The 24,881-nt window shown below is 39.1% G+C and overlaps 1 protein-coding gene across 4 annotated transcripts in view; it reads left to right on the top strand.

Moving 5' to 3' along the window:
- The window catches only part of LOC309549163 (sodium/calcium exchanger 1), a 469,142-nt gene extending 445,250 nt beyond the window's left edge, over positions 1-23,892 (top strand). For all 4 annotated transcript variants that reach the window (XM_082249230.1, XM_082249227.1, XM_082249228.1 and 1 more), the window contains exons 7-8: positions 4,111-4,386; positions 21,850-23,892. In XM_082249230.1, the coding sequence (XP_082105356.1) occupies positions 4,111-4,386; positions 21,850-22,226 (653 nt within the window). In that variant the 3' untranslated portion in view covers positions 22,227-23,892. The remainder of the gene's footprint in view (positions 1-4,110; positions 4,387-21,849) is intronic.
- The last annotated feature ends 989 nt before the right edge of the window (positions 23,893-24,881 follow it).

Below are 24,881 nucleotides of genomic sequence, written 5' to 3'. Positions count from 1 at the left end.
GGAAAGCACAGATGCACCATCCAACCTCTCTACTGATATTCTCTTACATTCTATGAGAGGTTGAAAGCTGCTGAGGCTGGACAGTACACCGAGTGGTACTAACATTTAGTGCAGTATGCTTCCAGGGATGATTCTCTGGAACGTTTCTGCATAAGGCATACAGCTTCAGCTACAAGAATTTGTCCCCGGGTGCATACTGTGCTGAATGTTGGTATCAATCAGCGCACCAACCCTGTCAAGTTGCAGCAGCTTTTAGCCTTTCATAGTTTCGCATGCTGCAGGTAGCAGGGCTAGATGGTGTGCCTTTGCATACTGCCCACATCTAAATTCCTGACTAAACGCCAAGTGGACTAAAGGCTAGACATGATCGAACTTTTGAAAAGTTCGGGTTCGACCAGAACACCCGAACTTCCCAAAAGTCTGGCCCGTATTTCAAAACCCCATTAAAATCAATGGGACCCGAACTTCGGTAATCAAAAAACACCATTTTGAAGCCCTAAAACACAATAAATGTCCCTAAAAAGTGCCTAGGGTTCTGGGTCATGCCCCAGGGACTATTAATCACACAAAAAAGTTCTTAAAAATTGTCGTTTTTGAGAGAGAGACAATTATTGAAAAAATTATTGAAAAAAAAAATTAGATTTCTTTGGATTTAGTGTCTGGGGGGTCCCTGTGAAGTTTCAGCTCTGTAGCATGTCCAGAAACAGAAAAAAAAAAGATTGTTTTATACACATACACACATATAGGTGTGATAGGAGCGGAGCCCTATGCCTGCAAATAATTTCATTAGCGCAGGCATAGGGTTCTGCTACTTTCACACCTATATGTGTGTATGTGTATATATACATATATGTGTGTGTGTATATATACCCCTATACAGAAGTTCAGATGTTATGCCTGCCTCCAAAGACGCCCAAAAAATGCCCAAAAAAACGCCTGCAACAAAAACGCCCAGGTGTGTTGTTGCAGGCGTTTTTTTGGGCATTTTTTAGGCGTCTTTGGAGGCAGGCAAAACATCTGAACTTCTGTATAGGGATATATATACACACACACATATATGTATTTATACACATACACACATATAGGTGTGATAGGAGCGGAGCCCTATGCCTGCAAATAATTTCATTAGCGCAGGCATAGGGTTCTGCTACTTTCACACCTATATATGTGTATGTGTATATATCCATATATGTGTGTGTGTATATATACCCCTACACAGAAGTTCAGATGTCATGCCTGCCTCCAAAGACGTCCACAAAAAAGCCCACTAAACGCCTGCAATAAAAACGGCCAGGTGTGAAAGTAGCGGAGCCACTACCCTGCTCTACTGCAATTCTAATACAAACGATCTTTTTTCTATGGCGGTCACCCTGACATGGAAGGGTTTGGTCACCCTGCCATAGCAGTCAGAGTCAGTTCACCCTACACTACAGTCCCCCTGACACTTAACACTTTTTCTACAGAAACTCGATTTTTGAATCTAACTATAGTGGAAAATAGTACCCTAACTACAATAGATATCCCTTTCCTCACACTAATAATTGCTAAATGACTTTGAAGCAGGAGTAACAAAACTGCTTCCATTCTCTTCCACAGCCTTGTATTACAATGCTAGAGATTTGGCTGGGCTATCTTATACATCGGGGGGCGTATTCACTACTGATTGGCCTCTGGACCCCCTAGTCACTCCAATCACATTCCTAGCATCCTCCTGCCCCCTCAATTGGCTTTTACTGATGGTTCTGGTCCAATCACGGGCTTTTAAAGCCCAGTTCCTGTCCCATTGCATTTTGGTCGGTTCTGGTTGCCGAATTCCGAACTTTTTCAGCAAAAAGTTTGGAATTCGGCCGAATTTCGAACAGTCAATGTTCGGGTCGATCCGATGGTCGACCCGAACCATTCGATCATCCCTACTAAAGGCCCACTGTACATGAATCCTTTGGGGAGCATATGACTCACTGCCCTCCTTGTCACCTGACAAGGATAATGCTTACTAATTTGCCACTCAGACACCTAACACTGCCACATAGGGATGGTTAGAAGCTGTGTGTATGATCCAAGTCACAGCTAGGAACATGTACAGGGCAAACTCTTTTTGCTACTGGTGGTAGAGCAGCGGGGGAGCAGAGGTATGGTAAGTATGTGCAGCTTGTGGGGTCCTTAACCACTTTAGCCCCAGCCCTATTTCGGACACTTTTTGTTCACAAGTTAAAACCAGTATTTTTTCCTAGAAAACTACTTAGAACCCCCAAACATTATATATATTTTTTTAGCAAAGACTCTGGAGAATAAAATGTCGGTCATTGCAAAATTTTTTGTCACGCGGTATTTGCGCAGCGGTCTTTAAAACGCCATTTTTTTGGAAAAAATTTGAAAAATCACATTTCACTGCATTTAAAAAATACTAAACAGTAAACTTAGCCCATTTTTTTTGTATATTGTGAAAGATGATGTCACGCCGAGTAAATAGATACCAAACATGTTACGGTTTAAAATTGCGCCCCCCCGTGGGATGGCGACAAACTACGGTCAATAGAGATCTCAATCTGCGACGCTTTAAATTGATTTAACGGTTACCAGTTTAGAGTTAGAGTGTAGCTCTTTTTTTTTAATTATTGCCCACGCTCTGGCGATCGCGGCGATACCTCACATGTGTGGTTTGAACAGCGATTTCATTTGCGGCTCGACTTGCGTATACGTTTTTTTTTTGTGCGCGAGCTAACGGTGACGGGGACGGCTACATTTTTTTTTTTTTTTTTTTCCTATTTATTTTTTCTTTTTTTTTAAACTTTATTACAGGTTTTTAAAAAAAAAAAAATCTGATCACTTTTATTGCTGTCACAAGCAATGTAAACATCCCTGGTGACAGCAATATGTCGTGACAGGTACACTTTATGGAGGGATCGAGGGTCTAAAAGACCCTAGACCCCTCCACTACACTTCCCTGTATGCAAAACGCCGAAAACTGCATTTTTGCATACAGCCGTTTTTCAAATCTGCCGCCTTTTGCAGCACAGTAACCCGGAAGTGACGTCATGGACGCCGCCTCCGGGTTACGTCATCGGAGACCCGATCGATGCCGTTTCCGGCATTCATCGGGACTCCATCCAGCCGGCGGACGTGCCGGCTGGGTGCTCGGGGCTCCCGGTGGGACGGTAGCCCCGAGCAAAGCCGCGGAAGGCGGCGGGAGGGGGGGGACGTCCCCTCCCGCCCCCCCGGGTAACGATCGAGCGGCTCCCGAGCCGCATCGATCGTTACCGACGGAAAGCCGACCGTCGGCTTCAAACAACGGTACCGGGATGATGCCTCTAGCTAGAGGCATCATCCCGGTATAACCACTCAAAGTCAGCCGACGTAGAGGTTACGTGACTGGTAGTAAAGTGGTTAAAAAATTTAACCTGTTACTTTGTTCTGGACAAAGCATAGGTTCACTTTAAATTGGAAAATCAAAAGGCATTTTAGAATTAAAGGTGTATTATAGCTTATATTATATTTATTTCAAACTAAAAAAAAGCGCTACCACATGGTAAAATATACATATTGGCTAGAAAAATGAAAACCTTGCTATACAATCATCAAACCCCCCATTGTAGAGTATAAGATGTTCTGTAGCTAAAAATTCCAAATATCAGTCCTAGCAATTACTTATTGGTCTGAAAGAATTCACATCCAACTTCCCAACTCTACCCAAAACAAAAAAAGTTTTGACTTTAAATATACCTAATCTAAAAAAAATGCTGAGGGAATCTTCAGATATCGGGGAAAACCCTTATATGTGTATATGACTAAAAATGTACGTGCATAGGGTGAATATCAATGATTTTGTTTCCAATTTCTGAGGTTGATTTGCCGACATTCTAGATAAAGTTAAGTAAAATGACAAGGGTGCAGTTCAGAGTTAACTTAATATATGTTTTAGCTCCAGGTAATATAAGCAATCATCTGATTGTTTGTCATCTGTGGAGCTGTATTGCATGTTATAAATGGTTCATAGGATGGATGTATTTCATCTAATGCAGTCTGATCCTTCAGATGTTTATGATTTAATGGCAACACGCACACTTGTAAATATTCAGCTTTAATGAATATATTCATTAATATTTTTTACAGGGGAAGATGATGACGATGATGAATGTGGAGAAGAAAAACTGCCATCCTGCTTTGACTATGTGATGCATTTTCTAACCGTGTTCTGGAAAGTTTTCTTTGCCTTTGTCCCACCGACAGAGTACTGGAATGGATGGGCCTGTTTCATTGTGTCCATTTCAATGATTGGCCTCCTGACAGCTTTCATTGGGGATTTAGCTTCTCATTTTGGATGTACTATTGGCTTGAAAGATTCTGTTACTGCTGTCGTGTTTGTCGCCTTGGGAACATCTGTACCCGGTAAGTAGTTTGAGTTCACTGTGGAGGAATCTCAGTGTGAAATGTTGTAATCTCACAAGGACACTTCATATGTTTCATGTCTTTATAAAGATAATGCAAATTAGATGAATTAATGTATGGTATATATTGCTGAGAAAGTCCTGGATCACATTCTCCGCTCTATGTCATCCCAAAGGTGTTCTATTGGGTTGAGGTCAGGACTCTGTGCAGGCCAGTCAAGTTCCTCCACCCCAAAGTAATCCGTGTCTTTATGTACCTTGCTTTGTGCACTGGTCCAAATCATTTGGTGGAGGGGGGATTATGGTGTGGGGTAGTTTTTCAGGGGTTGGGCTTGGTCCCTTTGTTCCAGTGAACTCCTAAGGCATCAGCATACCAAGACATTTTGGACAATTTCATGCTCCACTTTGTGGGAACAGTTTGGGGATGGCCCCTTCCTGTTCCAAAAGGACAGATCCTGCACATGCTGATATACAACAAGTACAAAGAGGAGTACTTCACCAGCCCATGGCGCTGTCCATGTGTTCACCTCCTTTTGTTTGTATGTTTTTTAGCTGAAATGTCCTGGTTGCTGCTGCTCCTCTCTCACTCCACTGGGGGGGGGGGGGGGGCGGATCAAAACAATTCAGTTCCTGAGCACCAGTGCACAAAGCAATGTCAATAAAGACATAGATAAGAAGATGCCAATACCAGTGGGGGATGTTATAAGTATTATGGGCTTTAGTTCCACTTTAAAGGATTTGTTACCCTAAAAAAAAAAAAAAAAAAATGGATCCTGTTCCTTTAAAGCAGTGCTTGTGCTGTGTCATTTGGCCCCTTGTATCACCTAAAATACTTGGCTGATCCTGCCTGGTTCTGCCCTCCCCTCTGTAAACTAACCATGGCTTATAATGGCTGCTGAGCCCTGACACCGTGGTCAGTTTACGTGCCTCTGTCATCCGCAGCTCTCCTCACTGTCCTTCTCTCCCCCCCTCCCCTCCCTGCCTGTCCACCCCCATTGCTCTGCTGCTTTCCCCTCCTGCTGGTAAAATAACTTGAGTGTTTGTGCCACAATCCCCTCTGTTATAGTAAATGATATGCCCCAGTGCATGTTGTTTTGAAAAAATAAGCCGCTATATACCTTATTTTATAGCTCCGGTTGGCGCTCATGTGACCGCTTGCCTCCTCTCCTCCTCCTGGCTGATGTCAGCGGGGGATCTTAGCCCTGTCCGCTGTCAGACCTGGAGAGGAGGGAGGCGGCCGGTCACGTAATATAAGGTTTATAGTGGGTTATTTTTTAAAAAAAACATGCACTGGGACACATCAGTTACAATAACAGAGGGGATTGTAACACAAACACTTAGTGGCTTGACAACCACTTTAAATATATCTTAAACTTTTTTGGGTTGTTTTAGTTAGAGTAGGGAATGTTAAAAACCTGTGATCAATCCTCTCTTACACAGTTGTCCTCATTGGAAGATTTCCTGAAGGGGGACACAGCTAGCAATAAAAACTCACAGGGGTTCTATCCCCTCATCACTGTGTTGAAAATAACACTCTTTAGTACATAAATAGTTTGAAACATTTTTTGTGCTAATACGTTTTTACTGATCGGTTATTCTCTCAGGATTTTTTTTACAAATTTGATTTCAGTATAATAAATAAAACATTGTGTAATGATAAAGTAATGTGCCTCACTATATTTAAATTGATGGGAATAGAAAGAACAGATGTGAAATTCCTCTAGACATGAATCTAGAGAGGCAAGGCCTTCTTACTTTTCACTACTTCACACTGTCGCAGCACAATCGCTGATCAATGATGTTTAAGGTGGTTCTACTTAAAGCGGAGTTCCAGCCATTTCACTCACCTGTCCAACGGTCCAGCGATGCGGCCGCCCAAAGCCTCGATCCTCTCCCTCGGCACCGGCATCACTGCTGTGGGCACCCGGCTGTGACAGTTTGCGGCTTCACAGCCGGGTACCCACTGCGCATGCGCGAGTCGCGCTGCGCGTCTTGATTGGCCGGCAATCTTCTGGGACCTCTGACATGTCCCAGAAGATTACAGGGAGGGAGGGGATGAGGAGAACTTCCGTTCAGGGCGCCGCGGCGCTCCGAGCGCAAGTGGGAGCGGGTACCTGTCAAAACTAGGTACCCGCTCCCCCCCCAAACAAATGACATGCCAAATGTGGCATGTCAGGGGGGTTAGAATACCTAAAGCGGAAGTTCCACTTTTGGGTGGAACTCCGCTTTAATAAAAAAGTTGTGGCAGGTTCTCTTAGTCTGGGGACTTCTGGAGTAGTTGGGAAATAATCCTGTTACAAGAGTGAAATGTCTTTAAATAACCCATCTATCAGTACAGAAAGGCATTGCAAAAGAAAATTCATTAAATAAAAACAAATTTTACAGAACTTAACGTGATACTAAATAAAGAAGTGTTAATTGCTATAATTCATTCACGTATATCATATACAGTATATCATGGCGCTGTATTTTGTTTTTGCTTTTTTTTTTAATCCTCAAAGTACCTTATTCCTGTCGCACTATTGTGGTCACATGATCTTTGCCTGTTCTTTGGTATCTGCAGGACAATATCTTTGGGAGGGGCTTCTATTATTCCACGAATGTATGCTCTCTATAATATGAATGTATGTCTGCACAGCTCTGATTGACTGATGACTAAGAAAAAAAAAAAAAACTGATCAGAAGAGCAATTCAAATTAGATTATAAATATCAAATAACTATTTATCAGCGCCCAATAAATCTTTACTGAATATCAATTGAGTATTTTTTTGTGCATTAATATGGTGTAGGCGGAGTCAAAGATGATTAACGCCAGCTTTTACTTTGTTCAGACGACACCTGTGGCTAAGTCTCAATTTGCTTTTACTTTACAGGTATTAGCAATTACATTAGATATATTTATTAATGATTTTTATTAAAACTAAGTGTTTTGTGAGTTTCTTAGTGAATGTAATCAATCAGCATATCATATCCTGCCCCCATTGTGTTTAGCAATAGGAGGACATGGAGAAGAAAGGAGAGAGGGGAGGGTCATTTAGCACTGTGTATTAATATATGATTGTATAAATAAAGTGACTAAGTCCCGGTTCACACTTGTGCGATGCGGGAAGGTTGCAAATTCGCAGCCTGTTCCCGCATCGCAAACGCACCCTTGGCAGTTCACACTGCCATATGCGATACTCAGGGGGTGTCAATGAAATGTTAACGACACCCCCAGTTTGATCGCATATCGCAGTGCGATCTGACAGTTCGCACAGGACACACTTGTGCAATCCGATCCTGATGCGGCTGGAAAAAAGGGTCATGTGCGTGTTTGGTGCGGATACAGTGCGAATTCAGCCATACAAAGTGTATGGCTGAATTCGCATCCGCACCTCCAATCGCATGTAATGAAGGAGCAGTGCGCTCTGAATTACATGCGATCGGCGCACTCGCAGGAATGTGAACCGGCCCTGAGTAATGTGATCTAGGCTCCAAATATGGCCTAGTAAAGTGACTGAGTGATAGTTAGTGTAAACAAATATATTATGATAACCATAGATAAATAACTAAAATTGCATACATGAATAACAAAGTGCCAAAAAGATGTGATAATACAAAAGAGTAGTTGATCCAATCATTTGTGGTATTAATAGTGACCAGTGCTCAGTGCAAGTTTTGTAGTTGTAAAAATAATACTGATGGTAGTACTTAAAGTGACCAGTGCAAAATGTGGTCCAAAAAGTATATATATATGTATATATATATATATATATATATATATATATATATGTCTTAGACCAAGTGCGGCTATAAGGTGCTATTGGGATCTATAAAGTGGCCTGTGCAAATGGATGGCATATAACAAGGATAAATCAATATCCCCTTAGGGTATGGGTAATGTGTTGCACAGTCTAGTCCCAAAAAAATATATATAAATAAATGATTCAAAAGTAAAAGTCCATAACAGTGGGAAATCTTCATACGGTGCTCACAGCCTAGTAAAGTGCGATAGGCGTGACAAATCGGTGGATGAGCAAGGGGATTCTGATATAGATTGCACTCACCAGAGTGCCTAACCCCTCACAGGGGTGTTAGGCAGGGGTTAAATTACTGTTAACCACAGTGGGGATGGTAGTTCCAGCAAATCTTGGGTAATGGTCCTGGATCTTTGTGTCCTTGTCACTGGTAACCGGGGGGAGGTGTGTGTATGTCCTCAGCTACTATAGCATGCTGAATTGTACTCCAACTGCGGTATACAAGGAATAAACAAGGGGGGACACATAGCGTAATACTGTATATAAAATAGTTTATTGAACATGTAGTATAGGGTACTCACATGGAATCAAGCAGTATACGGCATGTAAAGGGGAACATATGTAGCTCAAACGGCTCTCTAAGGTGCCGAAACGCTGTGCGTTCCACGAAGGATCCGGAACAAGAAAGTGACGTAATTATGTTGTACGCGTTTCGTCATTGGCGTCCTCAGTGGCAATTACAACACTTCCCGGTCATCTCATATATGTACGCTAGATCAACTAGATATATTTCACTCCACACAAAACAAATGCTTTAGTGGCTTAGTGAATATGAACACTCTGTTATATAACATGTAATGAGAGTTTTTTTTATAGCCTGGGTTTAACGACATTTTAACATAGATCAATCGCATCAATGCCAGATTTCAAAAGCATGTTCACTCTAATGCCTCTTGCGAAATTATACAAATCTGCACCTAGACACTACAGCCGATGCCAAAAGTTTTGAGAATAACACAAATAATAATTTTCACAAAGTCTGCTGCCTCAGTGTTTTTAGATCTTTTTGTCAGATGTTACTATGGTATACTAAAGTATAATTACAAGATATTTCATGAGTGTCAAAGGCTTTTATTGACAATTACATTAAGTTTATGTAAAGAGTCAATAATTGCAGTGTTGACCCTTCTTTTTCAAGACCTCTGCCATTCGCTCTGGCATGCTGTCCATCAACTTCTGGGCCACATCCTGACTGATGGCAGCCCATTCTTGCATAATCAATGCTTGAAGTTTGTTAGAATTTGTGCTTTTTTTTGTTCACCCGCCTCTTGAGGATTGACCACAAGTTCTCAATGGGATTAGGGTCTGGGGAGTTTTCTGGCCATGGACCCAAAATTTTCATGTTTTGTTCCTCAAGCCACTTTTGCCTTATGACAAAGTGCTCCATCATGCAGGAAAAGGCATTATTCATCACCAAACTGTTCTTTGTTGGTTGGGAAAAGTTGCTCTCGGAGGATTATTTTGTACCATTCTTTATTCATGGCTGTGTTCTTAGGCAAAATTGTGAGTGAGCTCACTACCTTGGTTGAGAAGCAACCCCACACATAAATGGTCTCAGGAGGATGCTTTACTGTTGGCATGTCACAGGGCTTATGGTAGTGCTCACCTTTTCTTCCCCCGAATAAGGTTTTTTCCGGATGCCCCAAACAATCTGAAAGGGGATTCATCAAAAAAATAGCTTTAACCCAGTCCTTAGCAGTCCAATCCTTGTACCTTATGCTGAATATCAGTCTGTCCCTGATGTTTTTCCTGAAAATAAGTGGCTTCTTAGCTGCCCTTCTTGACACTAGGCCATCCTCCAAAAGTCTTCTCCTCACTCTGCGTACAGCTGCACTCACATCTGCCTGCTGCCATTCCTGAGCAAGCTCTACATTGGCGGTGCCCCGATCCTGCAGCTGAATCAATTGTAGAAGATGGCCCTGGCACTTGCTGGACTTTCTTGGGTGCCCTTCTTCACAAATGCAGTGGGATTGAGTTCATTTTCATAGCAAAGAGAGACTTTGCAATTCATTATAATCACTCTTCATAACATTCAGGAGCATATGCAAATTGCCATCATAAAAACTGAGACAGCAGAATTTGTGAAAATTATTATTGGTGTCATTCTCAAAACTTTTGGCCACGGCTGTATGGCTAGTTTTTGGTGGAAAGCAGTTAGCCAGCTACTATGTGGACGGTGGGAGAAAACCTAATGCAAACACTTAGAACAGTTAAACATACATGCATATAGCATCTCCAGTAAGCATTGAACCAAGGAATACAGTAATGCAAGAGGATGCTCTCTTGTGAATTAATTGTTTGCTTATTGACTGGAACTTTGAGCTCTTGCATTATTTAATTTAGCTGATTCTCCCAATAAGGGGGAAGACAAAGAGGAGGTCACAACAGAGCTCAAACTCTGCTGTGCAGCATGTTGTCGGTGATTGGTAAGGCCCACTGCAGAACTACTGATAACAAAGGTACCTGTGGGCCTGCCAACAACACCTTATGGTGCCTTATCTTACTGTTTGAGAGATGTGACTGGTTTCCTTTAAAGAATGTAACAAAATAGAAAGAGTATGTATAGTATGGAGCTAATCTAATATCTAATATGCATTTGGAGAAGATAAATAACTGAAGGACAAATCCCCTGAGTTAGCAGGTTTCCATATCCATTATGAATGTCAAATAGTCAGCTTGAACTTTAAGGCTTTTGTTTTTTAAAATAAGTCAAAGGAAAAATATTTTAGTATCCAAGCACATAAAGCACACATCTGCTTTTATCATCAATTCCATCTTGGACCAAAGACTGATTTTCCCCTTCCGCTAAATTATTCACAATACTGATTTAACATTATAAACATCTTAATAGACTTCTTGTAGCAATGTTCCACTTGCCAGCCAGTGCCTAAGGCCTGAGGAGTTTACATGTGAATGGCTACATATGCGTAAAGGAAAACCTTTCTTTAAAAAAGTAAAATTGCAATAGTCAGTCCAAGGTATTCTGTATATTGTGTGTGTACTTAACTTCCTCAAAAATCTTATTGACTGCTAGAAGTCTGCACTGGGATAAAGTTAAATTACAAGCACCCCTTGCTGCAAGAATTTATTTATTTATTTTATATTCTAAAGCTCAGCCACACCTGAGGGAATGCAGACACTGCAGCTTTCCTAATTACAACACTGGAATTACAAAGTTGCTATAATGAAGGCAGCGCTTCTGACAGAAATCAGCATAAAAATAGAGGCAAAGTAGGCATAGTAAGGCAAACAACAGTTTCTTTAAAACAGAGAAAGTTTGTTAAAAATAATTACAGTTTTATTAGTTCACCCAAAAGCATTGCTTCTTGCTCAACAGCCTGTGGCAATGCAGAAATTTGACCCTGCCTACCTATCATACTGCCAACCTTGCTGTACCATGACAATATCGGCTTGATTAACTAAAACTGGAGAGTGCAGAATCTGGTGCAACTCTGCATTGAAACCAATCAGCTTGAAGTGGGTACAAATCCAGCATCAGGATGTCTTGACATTAAAATTTGATATCTTTATTTAATCCATCAAACCAAAAAAATGAATCAATTCCTAAAAATGGACGCATTTTAGTCTCCTACATGGGCGCAAGTCTTAGTGATCTTATGACTAAGGCCTATCTAGGAGGCTAAAACACATCCATTTCTAGGAATGGACTCCTTTTTATGGTTTGATGGATTAAATAAAGATATAAATTTTTAATGCCAAGACATCCTGGTGCTGGATTTATACTCTCTTTATTTGATTTTGGACGGTCGGTACTACTTGAGTCTGGGAACAGATGTCTTGATTAGGGATGATCGAACTTTTCAAAAGTTCGGTTCGACCAGAACACCGGAACTTCCCAAAAGTTCGGCCCGGATTTCAGAACCCCATTGAAATCAATGGGACCCGAACTTCGGTAATCAAAAAACACCATTTTGAAGCCCTAAAACCCAATAAATGCCCCTAAAAAGTGCCTAGGGTTCTGGGTCATGCCCCAGGGACTATTAATCACACAAAAAAAGTTCTTAAAAATTGTCATTTTTGATAGAGAGCCAATTATTGAAAAAATTATTGAAAAAAAAGAAGTTTCAGCTCTGTAGCATGTCCAGAACCAGAGAAAAAAGTTTGTTTGTATTAGAATTAATATAGAACAGGTTAGTGGCTTCGCTACTTTTACATCCGGCTTTTTGTTGCAGGCATTTATAGGGCTTTTTTGTGGACGTGTTTGGAGGCAGGCATGACATCTGAACTTCTGTGTAGGGGTATATACACACACACACATGTATGTATATATACACATACACATATATAGGTGTGAAAATAGCAGAACCCTATGCTTGCGCTTATGAAATAATTAACATGATTATAGCTTCGCTCCTATCACACCAATATGTGTGTATGTGTATAAATACATATAAGTGTGTGTGTATATATACCCCTATACAGAAGTTCAGATGTTATGCGTGCCACCAAAGACCCCCAAAAAATGCCCAAAAAAACACCTGCAACCACACCTGGGCGTTTTTGTAGCAGGCGTTTTTTTGGGCATTTTTTGGGCGTCTTTGGAGGCAGGCATAACATCTGAACTTCTGTGTAGGGGTATATATATACACACACACACATGTATGTATATATACACATACACATATATAGGTGTGAAAGTAGCAGAACCCTATGCTTGCGCTAATGAAATAATTAACATGCATATGGCTTCTCTTCTATCACACCTATATGTGTGTATGTGTATAATTACATATAAGTGTGTGTGTATATATACCCCTATACAGAAGTTCAGATGTTATGCCTGCCTCCAAAGACGCCCAAAAAATGCCCAAAAAAACGCCCAGGTGTGTTGTTGCAGGCGTTTTTTTTGGGCATTTTTTGGGCGTCTTTGGAGGCAGGCATAACATCTGAACTTCTGTAAAGGGGTATATATACACACACACTTATATGTAATTATACACATACACACATATAGGTGTGATAGAAGAGAAACCATATGCATGTTAATTATTTCATTAGCGCAAGCATAGGGTTCTGCTACTTTCACACCTATATATGTGTATGTGTATATATACATACATGTGTGTGTGTGTATTTTTTGGGGGTCTTTGGAGGCAGGCATAACATCTGAACTTCTGTATAGGGATATATATACACACACACTTATATGTATTTATACACACATATAGGTGTGATAGGAGAGAAGCCATATGCATGTTCATTATTTCATTAGCGCAAGCATAGGGTTCTGCTACTTTCACACCTATATATGTGTATATATACATACATGTGTGTGTGTATATATACCCCTACACAGAAGTTCTGATGTTATGCCTGCCTCCAAAGATGCCCAAAAAATGCCCAAAAAAACGCCTGCTACAAAAACGCCCAGGTGTGTTGTTGCAGTCGTTTTTTTTTTTGGCCATTTTTTGGGGGTCTTTGGAGGCAGGCATAACATCTGAACTTCTGTATAGGGATATATATACACACACACTTATATGTATTTATACACATACACACATATAGGTGTGATAGGAGAGAAGCCATATGCATGTTAATTATTTCATTAGCACAAGCATAGGGTTCTGCTAATTTCACACCTACTGTATATATGTGTATGTGTATATATACATACATGTGTGTGTGTATATATACCCCTACACAGAAGTTCTGATGTTATGCCTGCCTCCAAAGACGCCCAAAAAATGCCCAAAACAACGCCTGCTACAAAAACGCCCAGGTGTGTGGGTACTACTGGCTCAGACTGGTACTGCTGTTGGTACTGCTGGTTTAGGCTGATACTGCTTCAGTTACTGCTGTGGGTACTGCTGGCTCAGGCTGGTACTGCTGTGGGCACTGCTGTGGGTACTGCTGGCTCAGGCTGGTACTACTGGTGGGAAATGCTGGCTGGAACCGCTGGTGGGTACTGCTGGCTGGTACTGCTGGTGGGAAATGCTGGCTGGTACTACTGGCTTAGGCTGGTACAGCTGTAGGTACTACTGGCTAAGGCTGGTACGGCTGTGGGTACTGCTGGCTTAGGCTGGTACTGCTGGCTCAAGCTGGTACTGCTGTGGGTACTGCTGACTAAGAGCAGCGCCGTGCTGGAGAAAGATAGAGGTGATGCTTCCTGTATTGGTCATAGGCGGAGTGCATTTGATATCACTTCGCCTGTGACTCACTCAGACTTTCAGGACAGAGCCGGAACTATACAGGAAACATAGACTCTGTTCTGACAGCTCAGCGTCATGGGGGCCGGACCGAATGATTGGTTCCCCACCCCTGTTTTAGACAGTGATACTCTAAATCAAATGGGTATGAGAATTGCTGAGGCAATATGATGATGGTATAAGGAGTTGTTGAATTATTATAGATGTACAAAAGTTTAACCCCTATATATAAATAGTTAAGGAGTATGAAATATGAATGTCAAATTTTGTTTTGTATTTCCCTTTTTTCTGTATCCTATTGTGATGAAAAACATTTATAAAAATAAATAAAAAAAAACAATGAAAAACCTGCAAATTAAAAAACACATAATTTAATGAAAATCTTCAAAATCTTTCTAAATGCTTAGTGAAAACTTTGGTAATTACTACATTCGTTATCAGCCTAGAACATACAAAATAAACACACTCTTATTTAAACACACGTTGTGACTGTCAGATCCCTATTGGAATAATTCCTGCCATAAGCAAGTAAACCATCAATCAAGAGCCAAGAAAGCAGACCAGATTTACAGAATGACTTGTCAATGCTCAACGAGCTACTGTTATCCACCTTCAATGTAAAAATCCCATTCTTACATTTGGTCACATTTCTATTAACTTGATATTGGTTGTTTTAAACTTCCCCGAGCAGAGACAAAGTCATGTGAAGGTTAAATGGATGAATGCTTCCATGTCTCCTTGTATTATAACACACTTTATCATTAAGACAGGTAAAGCACATCCCATCTACTCTGTCATTTTTGCCTTTTTTCACCCACCTGAACGTATTAGTGCTGTTAGTTTTTATTCTTTTCAGTATATTTCCTTACACTAGGAAGAGGTCCTATGTTTTATGCAATATGATTTCCTTGTATATGCAAGAAGAGGTAGAGATGTCAAGCCTGTTATGCAAATCACTTTTGATTTTTGCATGTTGTGTGTATTGTTCATAGATGGGAGAGAAGCAGTAAAATTGGCAGTACAGTCTTGCTGTTTGAAAATTTACATTTTGAATTTCTTGCACCATTGAACTTAGTATCCAATATATGCAAATAAAGAGGGCCATAATAAAGCATAGCACAGATAACTCAGTGCCAATTTTGTTCTATTCCATTGTTACTTATAACATTTTAAAGTCTTGAGGTTATGAAAAGAGGTAAAACTATGCAAAAGGTAATGTAACCCATTTTTATCTTACAATTGTGTAGCAAGCTTTTCAACCAAAAATATATTTTTTAATAAGAGGAACTTGTTTATTAGAATGCCCATTTAACCGCAAATATGCTCTGGTAGCAAAAAAAAAAAAAAAAGTTGTCTCAGCTTTGGCAAGAGGCACCCACAACTTAAGTGGAGTAACTAAACAGTGAAATATACAGTGAGTTTGAAAGAAACTTTAGTAGTGTATTATATTTATTTATTTACTTATATAGTAGCTTATATAGTAGCTCCAACAATGTATGCAGTGTTTTACATATATATATATATATATATATATATATATATATATTAACCACTTCAGCCCCGGAAGGTTTTACCCCCTTAATGACCAGGCAATTTTTTGCGATATGGCACTGCGTTATTTAAAATGACAATTGCGCGGCTGTGCGACGATGTACCCAAATAAAATTGATGTCCTTTTTTCCCACAAACAGAGCTTTCTTATGATGGTGTTTGAGCGACTCTGCAATTTTTATTTTTTTGCGCTATCAACAAAAAAGGAGCGACAATTTTGAAAAACAAAAATTATATTTTGTACTTTCTGCTATAAAACACATCCAATATGTATTCTGCTACATGTTTTTGGTAAGAAAAATCCCAATGAACGTATATTTATAATATAAATTGTAGTTTGATCATTTACATAGTTACATAGTAGTTGAGGTTGAATAGAGACAATAGTCCATCCAGTTCAACCTGTGTAGGCGCGCGTGGCCGTAATCATCTCTTATACCCCTTAATGTTTTGATCCTTGAGATGTACGTCCAAGAGTCTTTTGAAAGTAGCCATACTTCCCGCAGAAACTACCTCTTGTGAGAGAGAATTGCACAATCTTGTAGCCCTAACAGTAAAAAAAAACCCTGCGTTGCCTGAGGTCAATTTGACTGCTGATTAAACATTTCCTAACATCAGAACACTTTAAAAAATGAATACCATAGGCGTGAGAGAATATTTATGATTTATAAATAAAACCTTTTTTTAGCAATAAAACATCTTAACCTATCTTGAAGCATAGGTTTTCGGTGACCAGAAAAAGCTCTAAATGTAAGTTTGAAAATGTATTTTCCACACTTTGTAACTGTTTTCCTATGACCAAATTATTTTTTTTACTGGAACCCAACCCATTTGGTAGTTTGTATTGAAAATGGCAGCCACTGGTATGACCTAATAAATTGGCAGTTCAATTTAGAGGCAGCCAATAAATACCAATATCTGCGAGACATCTTTATAAGCAGCCCTGCAAACACTCAAGTCTTTTATAGTCTAGCGAGCCATGAGAAGCACTTTAATGACATTTTAAAGCCAAAGCGCACAATCTGCTTGCATTTAAGCCGATTGGATCCCCAATGAGTTAATTATCTTTCAGAGATAGCATGCAATACTGTACATAAGCAACTGCCGAACATTTTATAAAAGAAACTGGGCCAATACATTTATATGGATATGACATTTGAGACTAAAGTTTACGAGATTAAGTCTAGAGTCTGCTGTCTGTAAGGTCTGTTGAAGTATGGCAAAGATATTTATCAGCTTGCCAGTTAAAACTCCCAATTTGTAAGGTCTGGGATTTAGAAGTAAATAGCACTGCCTATTCAACTCAGGCATCCAGAATTACCGCTACTTTTCTAAGATGTCAAAATATAGAACATTTATGTGGGCTAAAAGGAAATGAATGATCTCATAAGGCATGTTGTAAAATATGATACAACACATTTAAGATGTGGTTCATTTTTTTTTATTATTATCAATTATATTATGACTAATGATGTAGCTTCCAAATCCAGTTAAAGCAAAAATAAACGTATTTTCTGTATGCAACTTTCATTGGTTAAGGAAAAATAAAATGCAAAAAGGGAGTTAAATTCACAGTGAGGTTACCATTATCATTATCATCCATTGTGTGCTATTCAGTAACAAATATACAATTCTCTGTTGAAATCAGTGGCTTTCTTATTACATTATATTTCATAAGCAGTATGTTTAATGATAATGATGGGGAGAATGATCACAAATATTTGAAAGGTAGTGTTAATTGACGTATTGTTGTAATATGCTCTGATTATGGTGTTTAGTATTAAATAAATACTTATAAATCTATAAAAGAGTATGCTTGTGGTATATATAAATTATCTTTGAGTGGTCTTTCATAATTTACAGCATCATTTTGAGCTCATAGTGCCTAAATGGACTTTTATTGGTATTGGAAATATGATCTTATTTCTTCAGCAGTAAGAATCACCTAGGTAGGATGACGTTTGCACCTCATTGCCCCCCTCCCCATATTCTGCACTAGCACAGATGTGCCACAGGGCAGAGTGAGTCCATCAGCATACATGCACACATTTGGGTTTCCCCACACATTTGTCCATGAGATGGGCTGGTGTAGAAGATCCAAAAGTACTGTGTTTGTGCATGCGTAGGAAAATTCCCCATGCTTGTGTAGATGTAGTAAAGGGCTCTGACAAGACCCAAAGGCTGAGCAGAGTCCTTTAGCACATCTGTATAAGCACCAAAAATACAAAAATGGTGGCGCCAGATGGGGGACGGAGCAAAATTAATGGGGACTGAAGTTCCTTTTTAGTGACAAATACTTAGGGGAAAGCTACTCTGCAAAAAGCCAAAGGCAAGTCGTGATTCATAGTATAGTCATCTTTTCTTGAATCCAGAGAACACCTTTCTCTTTTAGGAGAGTCAATGAAAGTAAATGTTCACTGAAGCTGTGTTGACTTCAATCAATCATGTGCTAGAAAAGGTAAATTTAAAAAAAAAAATTACCTTGTGCATGATTAAAACTTCTGAGTGAACTTTGCAAAATAAACATGATCTTTTCACAGTGAACAATAATGTGGACAAAATTCCAACTTCTCTCAACTTTGCCTTTCAGTAAAGTATGTGGCCTATTAACCAGTTCTGGATGGGAAGGATTTGCCCCCTTAATGACCAGGTCATTTTTTGCGATACGGCACTGCGTTAATTTAACTGAAAATTGCGCAGTCGTGTGTCACTGTACCTAAATAAAATTGATTTCCTTATTTCCCCACAAATAGAGCTTTCTTTTGGTGGTATTTGATCATCTCTGCGATTTTTAGTTTTTGCGCTATAAACAAAAATAGCGACAACTCTGGAAAAAAAAACAATATTTTTCACGTTCTGCTATATAACATTAGAGAGTCCATAAGATTGGACCCCTAACTGACCTTTTTGACACTTTTGGAGGCACCAGTGACATTACTACATTAATCAGTGCTAAAAATATGGACTGTTACTGTAATAATGACACTGGCAAGGAAGGGGGTTAACCTAGTGGGTGATCAAAGGGTTAAATGTGAGCCTAGGGCAGTGTTTACTAACTGTGGGGGGAGGGGCTTGTGAAATTACAATATAGACCTGTGATCCTATAGAGAAGGATCACAGGCGCTCTGTGATCATTTCAGAGAGAAGAACTGTCAACTGTATTTACAACAGCTGTCCGCTCTTCTCTCTCAGCGGGAAGCGATCGTGGGTGGCTGGAGGCCTGCGACCGATGTAATACTTTGTTGATTTGCGCAGCCGAGCCAGCCTGCCGCAGTAAAACTGCGACAGGCAGTCGGCAAGTGGTTAAATTGTATATACAACGTAAAATCTTTTCGTTTCTCTTGTTAATCTTTAAAATTGGATGTGTGAAAGTATACTTTTATGCACACAAACCTATGAGGTTTATCATATTAGGTTAAAACCAGACACCAAGCACACCTGTTTTCAAATATATATATATATATATATATATATATATATATATATATATATATACACATTTCTAACATCTCATTCTGAGCCTCAGAGGCCAGCACCCTCAATGTGCAATAATGCTTTAGCTTTAAGTCAGAGGTCTGGCATGCATCTGCCCCCTCCCCCCCTCAATGCCCCCCACCCCTCATCCCTTATGGGACATGCACATTGCGTATGAAACTTTTTTGCTAATGTCTGGCAAACTAGCAAGTTGGTAGCTCTGTATCAATAATGTTCCTGGGTAATGATGGTGCTCTCACGGTAGTGGGACCTGCAAGAAGACTGAATTTAGAGCAGGTGTTAGATGAGTATAAAAATGCATTACACTTTGATATTGGATAAAATAGGAAAGTAAAAAGAAAAGCACAGTTATTGGAAAAATCTATGTCCTCTTTAACTGTTGATCTGTACCTTATTATGTATTTTCACCTGACTTAAAAACGAATCCCTAATACTAAAAGATTTACCAAAGGTAAAAATAATAAATCAACATTACAAATGTTTCAGGTCCCTATTGTTGTTTACTTATCCTTAACACCCCGTGCTACATTATATTTTTTCCCTAAGACCCCCCCACCCTTCCCCAAATGATGGTAATTTAATTGGCTACAAAATCCTTTGGGGCAGAGATCAATGCTGATTATCTTTGTATTCTGAGATGAATTTGTAAGCACTATGAAAATGTATAAAAATAAACATTTACATTTCTAATTAAAGGGATTTTGGTAATGTGTTCCTAATTAACAGTATCTGAATATGTATTACAAACTGCAAGAACTAAGATAATAACTATAGAGGTTCACTGTAATGTGTCCTCTTTTACCCTGATGGGTTATAAAATAGAATTATTTGTAGAAGACTGTTTTTATTTAAAATATGTTTTCATATTGGATGCAGTTTAAAGCAGATAACTGGAAAATGCAGTGGACGGCAAGTGTATTAATTCAGGCGAAACAGCAGATGAGCCCATCATAAGAAAATACACATTTTAGTCTGGATGTAGCATGGAAAGCAGCATGAGTTTTGCAGTAATTGTGGAAATACAGCACAATTATAAAATCAGCTTTCTGGGCTAGCACCGTGATAACTATTAGAGAAGTCTATTACTCTGTTTTAGTAGCACACCCTGGCATACTAAAAACCACAAAAATGCATGTAAAAACTTACAGCATCATTATGTAAAATGGTGTAATGAATACCATAACACACTTAAAGGGAAACTATAATGGTTTTGTGTCATTTATTTATTTTTTTATTTTGTTCAGATTTGTTTAAACCAGTGTTTTAGACAGTATATATTGCAATATGTATGTGTATTTTTTTCCTTTGTTCTACAAAAATATTTTTTTATGAAGGGTAACCCAAATGACACAGGAATCACAGGGCATAAGGGTATTTCTAAGGACTGGGCACAGCAGAAGCCATCTTTAAAATTATATGCAGAGCCATCTGAAGAGAGGTAGAGGGAAGAGGAGGTGCCACTGATCAAACTCATACAGTTGTGTGTATATTTTAGGTTGAGCTGTTGAACTTTGTAGGCAGCATGTTTGTTTTTGGGTTTTTTTAACACAGCATCTAGGGATAGCTGAATATATTACAAGATAGCAAATATTCATAGGCAAAATTTTGTTTTATGCACTTTAGTCAAGATCCTACTCCAGTAATAGAGTGAAGCAATATACTAAAAAAAATCCAGGGCTGTTTGAAAGGTGTCGCAATAGGCTTAACGCAGTTCTGTAAAAGTTTATATTATAGGAGACATACACAGAGTCAATATCCTTTACCTGACTCTTTTGATATGAGCCTCCTCAAATTCTTTGCACAGCAACACTCATTGCTCCCACAATGAAGGAGAGTACAGTAAACCAATCAGGTCCCCACTTCTTTGCACAAAACTGTCTGTGAACATGCTTGCTGGAGGGGTGAGCACAGGAGTGCCACTTCTTCTTTGTCCAGTTACAGGCCGGAATAGTTTTGTTTAGCAAAAGCATCTGGAAAACAGGTCTGGTGGAGCAGAATCAGAAAACATTGAGGAGATATTTTAATTGTAATATATGTTTTTCCTTTTTGTAAGCTGAAATAAAGGCAAACAGATACCTGTTCACCTGTAGTTCAGCTGTAAGGGCAACACAGCAATGAATGTGTTTCAAACTGTCCTTGGATGGTTCCCTATGAGACACAGTTCTAACCTTGCCTTATGATGGGAACAATCCTGGGTATATAAGCTGACAGGTGTTAAAAAAAGGTTTGTTTAATATAAAGGACCCATGGATAGAAGCATATACATGTCTTTTGTTATGTTATGTTAATGTTGACCAAGAAAACCATTTAGATTCTCCCTTTTATTTTCCTATTCTCCATTGGAAACATGAAAAGGAGAAGATGAATGGCTACTAGTGGGCCTAACAAATAAAACATATTTGTTTTGTGTAATAAACATGCATTACCTAATAAACTTTTTTGTTTTTCTACAGATACTTTTGCAAGCAAAGTGGCTGCTATCCAGGATCAGTATGCTGATGCCTCCATAGGTAACGTCACTGGTAGCAATGCAGTCAATGTGTTCCTGGGAATCGGCGTAGCCTGGTCCATTGCTGCCATTTACCATGCAGCACACGGACGGGATTTTGAAGTTCAACCTGGCACACTGGCTTTCTCTGTCACCCTTTTCACCATATTTGCATTCATAAGCGTTGGTGTCCTGCTCTACAGAAGGCGACCTGAAATTGGTGGTGAGCTAGGTGGGCCACGGACTGCCAAGCTTCTCACAACAAGCCTCTTTACCCTCCTGTGGCTCTTGTATATTTTCTTCTCATCTCTGGAAGCCTACTGCCACATACAGGGCTTCTAAACAAACACTTTGACATAGTAAATATATAAATATATATAAATATATGTAGAATGAACAGAGGAAATCAAAGACATTGCCATTTCCACTTACCTGCTGATGGAATGCAACGATAGGGGCATTCTCTTTATTGCGTAGAAGCAAGAATTTAAAGGTTTCTTACCCATTGGGGCATCATGTTGAACCAGGCACGGATGCAGGGACATCTTTGCAAATGTACCTAAAACAGTGTACTATAAATGTTTGACTACTTTTATTTTTGAAATGACTAATTTGAATGCTACTTGGGCCTTTTTTGTTAAAATGTATAGATGCCGGAATTACTAGTAACTATTATTTTTTTGTTGTTGTTGCTGTTGTGAGGGAGAGGGTTGAGTGCCTGTAAAGAAAAATAATTGTCACCATCTAAAGTCCTAAACTAGAGGGTCCAGATGGAAAAATGGTCCAAGTAGGTTGTCAATAAGTATGGGGTTCAGAATTAAAAATAGTATTTCATTGTGTCCAAGGTTATCCTGCCATATCCTTTTAGTTTAATGCGTGGACAAGAAATAGTTACCTGAAAGCAGCCAAAAAAGCCTTCTCCTCTCCAACTAATTGTTTGCATTGTAATTAGCATGTGTTCCTCACCATTCTAAATCACCAGACTACACTGAGTCTCTCCAGTTTGTACTTTTCTACATAACATCTTCACTGTATGGTACAAGAAGCACTATTCTGGTCAAGTCAAAATGTTTGTCATTGCTTTCATTTAGGCTGTTTCCGGAATAATCTGTGCTGGAGTCTCCTGGGCACCCATAACCATTGTCATGTTTTGGAATGTTCTGTGCTAATTGTACTGTTGTGCATGGATGAAAAGTATTTGTGTATGCATTAGCCTAGTAATAACCCTTTTACTAATGTTGATTGAATGTGAAAGACATGGATGTATTTTTTTTTTGAAGATTTTTTTTTTTCAAATGAGTATTGGGTTGATATTGACAACCTCTATAAATTCAGCACAGGTCTGTAAGAAGGCATAAGAGTAGCAAATCAATGAAGGATTTTGAAGATTCTCTTTTGTGTTGCCTGTTGGAAAGTAGAAAAGTGTAAATATGGGTCAGTTGCTGATAACTAAATACCAAAAATGTGCCTAGGGGTTAAAATAATTATTTAAATAAGTATTTATTTGAATTTTAAACTTCTGTAGTTAATATAGAAGAGGCAAATAGATAGCTACTAGATGATTATTTATTAGGCATATCACAATTCAATACTAGAGAGGTTTTTAACAATTTTCTAAGAGCAGTGCCATTGCCTTTTATTTAAACTGGATCTTTATAGCATTTGTATAGAAAAACTGAAAAGGCCGAAGCCATCATTGCCCCTGTTTAGGTCTCATCATTCTTAATTCATATAGATGGTTTTTATCATTTGCAAAGCAGAGGCCTTCGTTCCAGTAAATATATTTATTTTCAATAATTCAGGATGTAATATTTCCCCCAATTTTTGAAAATGTGCTTCCTGTTACTTTAGAATAAAATTGCAGCTGCAGAGAATGTATGCTTTTGTTATAGACCGGTCTGAAGTGGTAAAATAAACAAAATATAAATTACAGTCTCTTCTCAAGGTTGGGACACTAATATCTAATGATATCGAAATCTACAATGCATAACCAAACTTAGAAAACATTGTTGAGTTGCTCAATTAATTTATTGTTGCTATGCAGTATTTAAAGCAATTTCAGACATTTTGTATTTCTTTTTTTGAAAGAGTGGGAGAAAGATAGAACCACTGTCCTGCTTTTTTATTTTCCCACGGGACTTTAGGGGGACCATTCCCAAAAGGAAAAAGGCATCAATAAAAAAAAAAACAATTATTGTAAACATGCTGTATATGGATTAGAAAGTCTGAATGTTTTTTTTTCCAGTTTTCCTTCACTACTTGCCTTGGAAATAAGAGCTACTGGTACAGGAAGTGAAGGCCAATCTTCTCTATATATTAATTACTAAAAAAAATGTGTCTGCAGTTGGACAGTCAGATCTGCCAATTGTTTTTCTTCCCAAATATATATGGCTCTAAATTTAAAATGTAAGAAATCAAAAATATGAATTAGACTATAACTACTCCGAGGAAAAAAAAAGAGTACAGGGTAAACTGGCAAATCAGAGAATCCACTATGATAACATATTTATTGGGATTGTGTTCGTACTAAATATAGATAACCTGTTGCTACCCCTGTAACACATATGGGAGGCGGCAAAAGGATGGGCTTAAATGCCCACACACTGCACATATGTGTCATTGGACGGCCAATGTTTTTGTGTTGACAGCCACACTCCCAGTGCAGAGACTGAGCTGTCAAAGACAACTCTTGCTCCGGGCTAACTATGGGTAGCCGGCGGCACCAGGTCCTAAACATGTGACCAATGTGCAAGCCAATCACAATGGTCACATGATTGCTGTTCTTTCCCACTCCCGGGCATTCAGAGCTTTTTAAAGGGATGTCAGGGCTGTCATGCCAATCCAGTGGATTTCACACATTTGGAACGAGTATGTAGATTAAGATTTATGGTTTCTACCCTACCTTTCTAATCTGCCTGTTCCTGGTCATTGATGCTTTTGAGTAAAGGGACAGATAGATAATTCATAGAAGGACTGCTATGGCGTGCTCTCACTACA

Source organism: Pelophylax lessonae (genome assembly GCF_965119305.1).
Source record: "Pelophylax lessonae genome assembly, chromosome: 3".
NCBI lineage: Eukaryota > Metazoa > Chordata > Amphibia > Anura > Ranidae > Pelophylax > Pelophylax lessonae.
The sequence above is the reverse complement of the archived record's forward strand: the minus strand, read 5'-3'. Positions and strand labels throughout refer to the sequence as shown.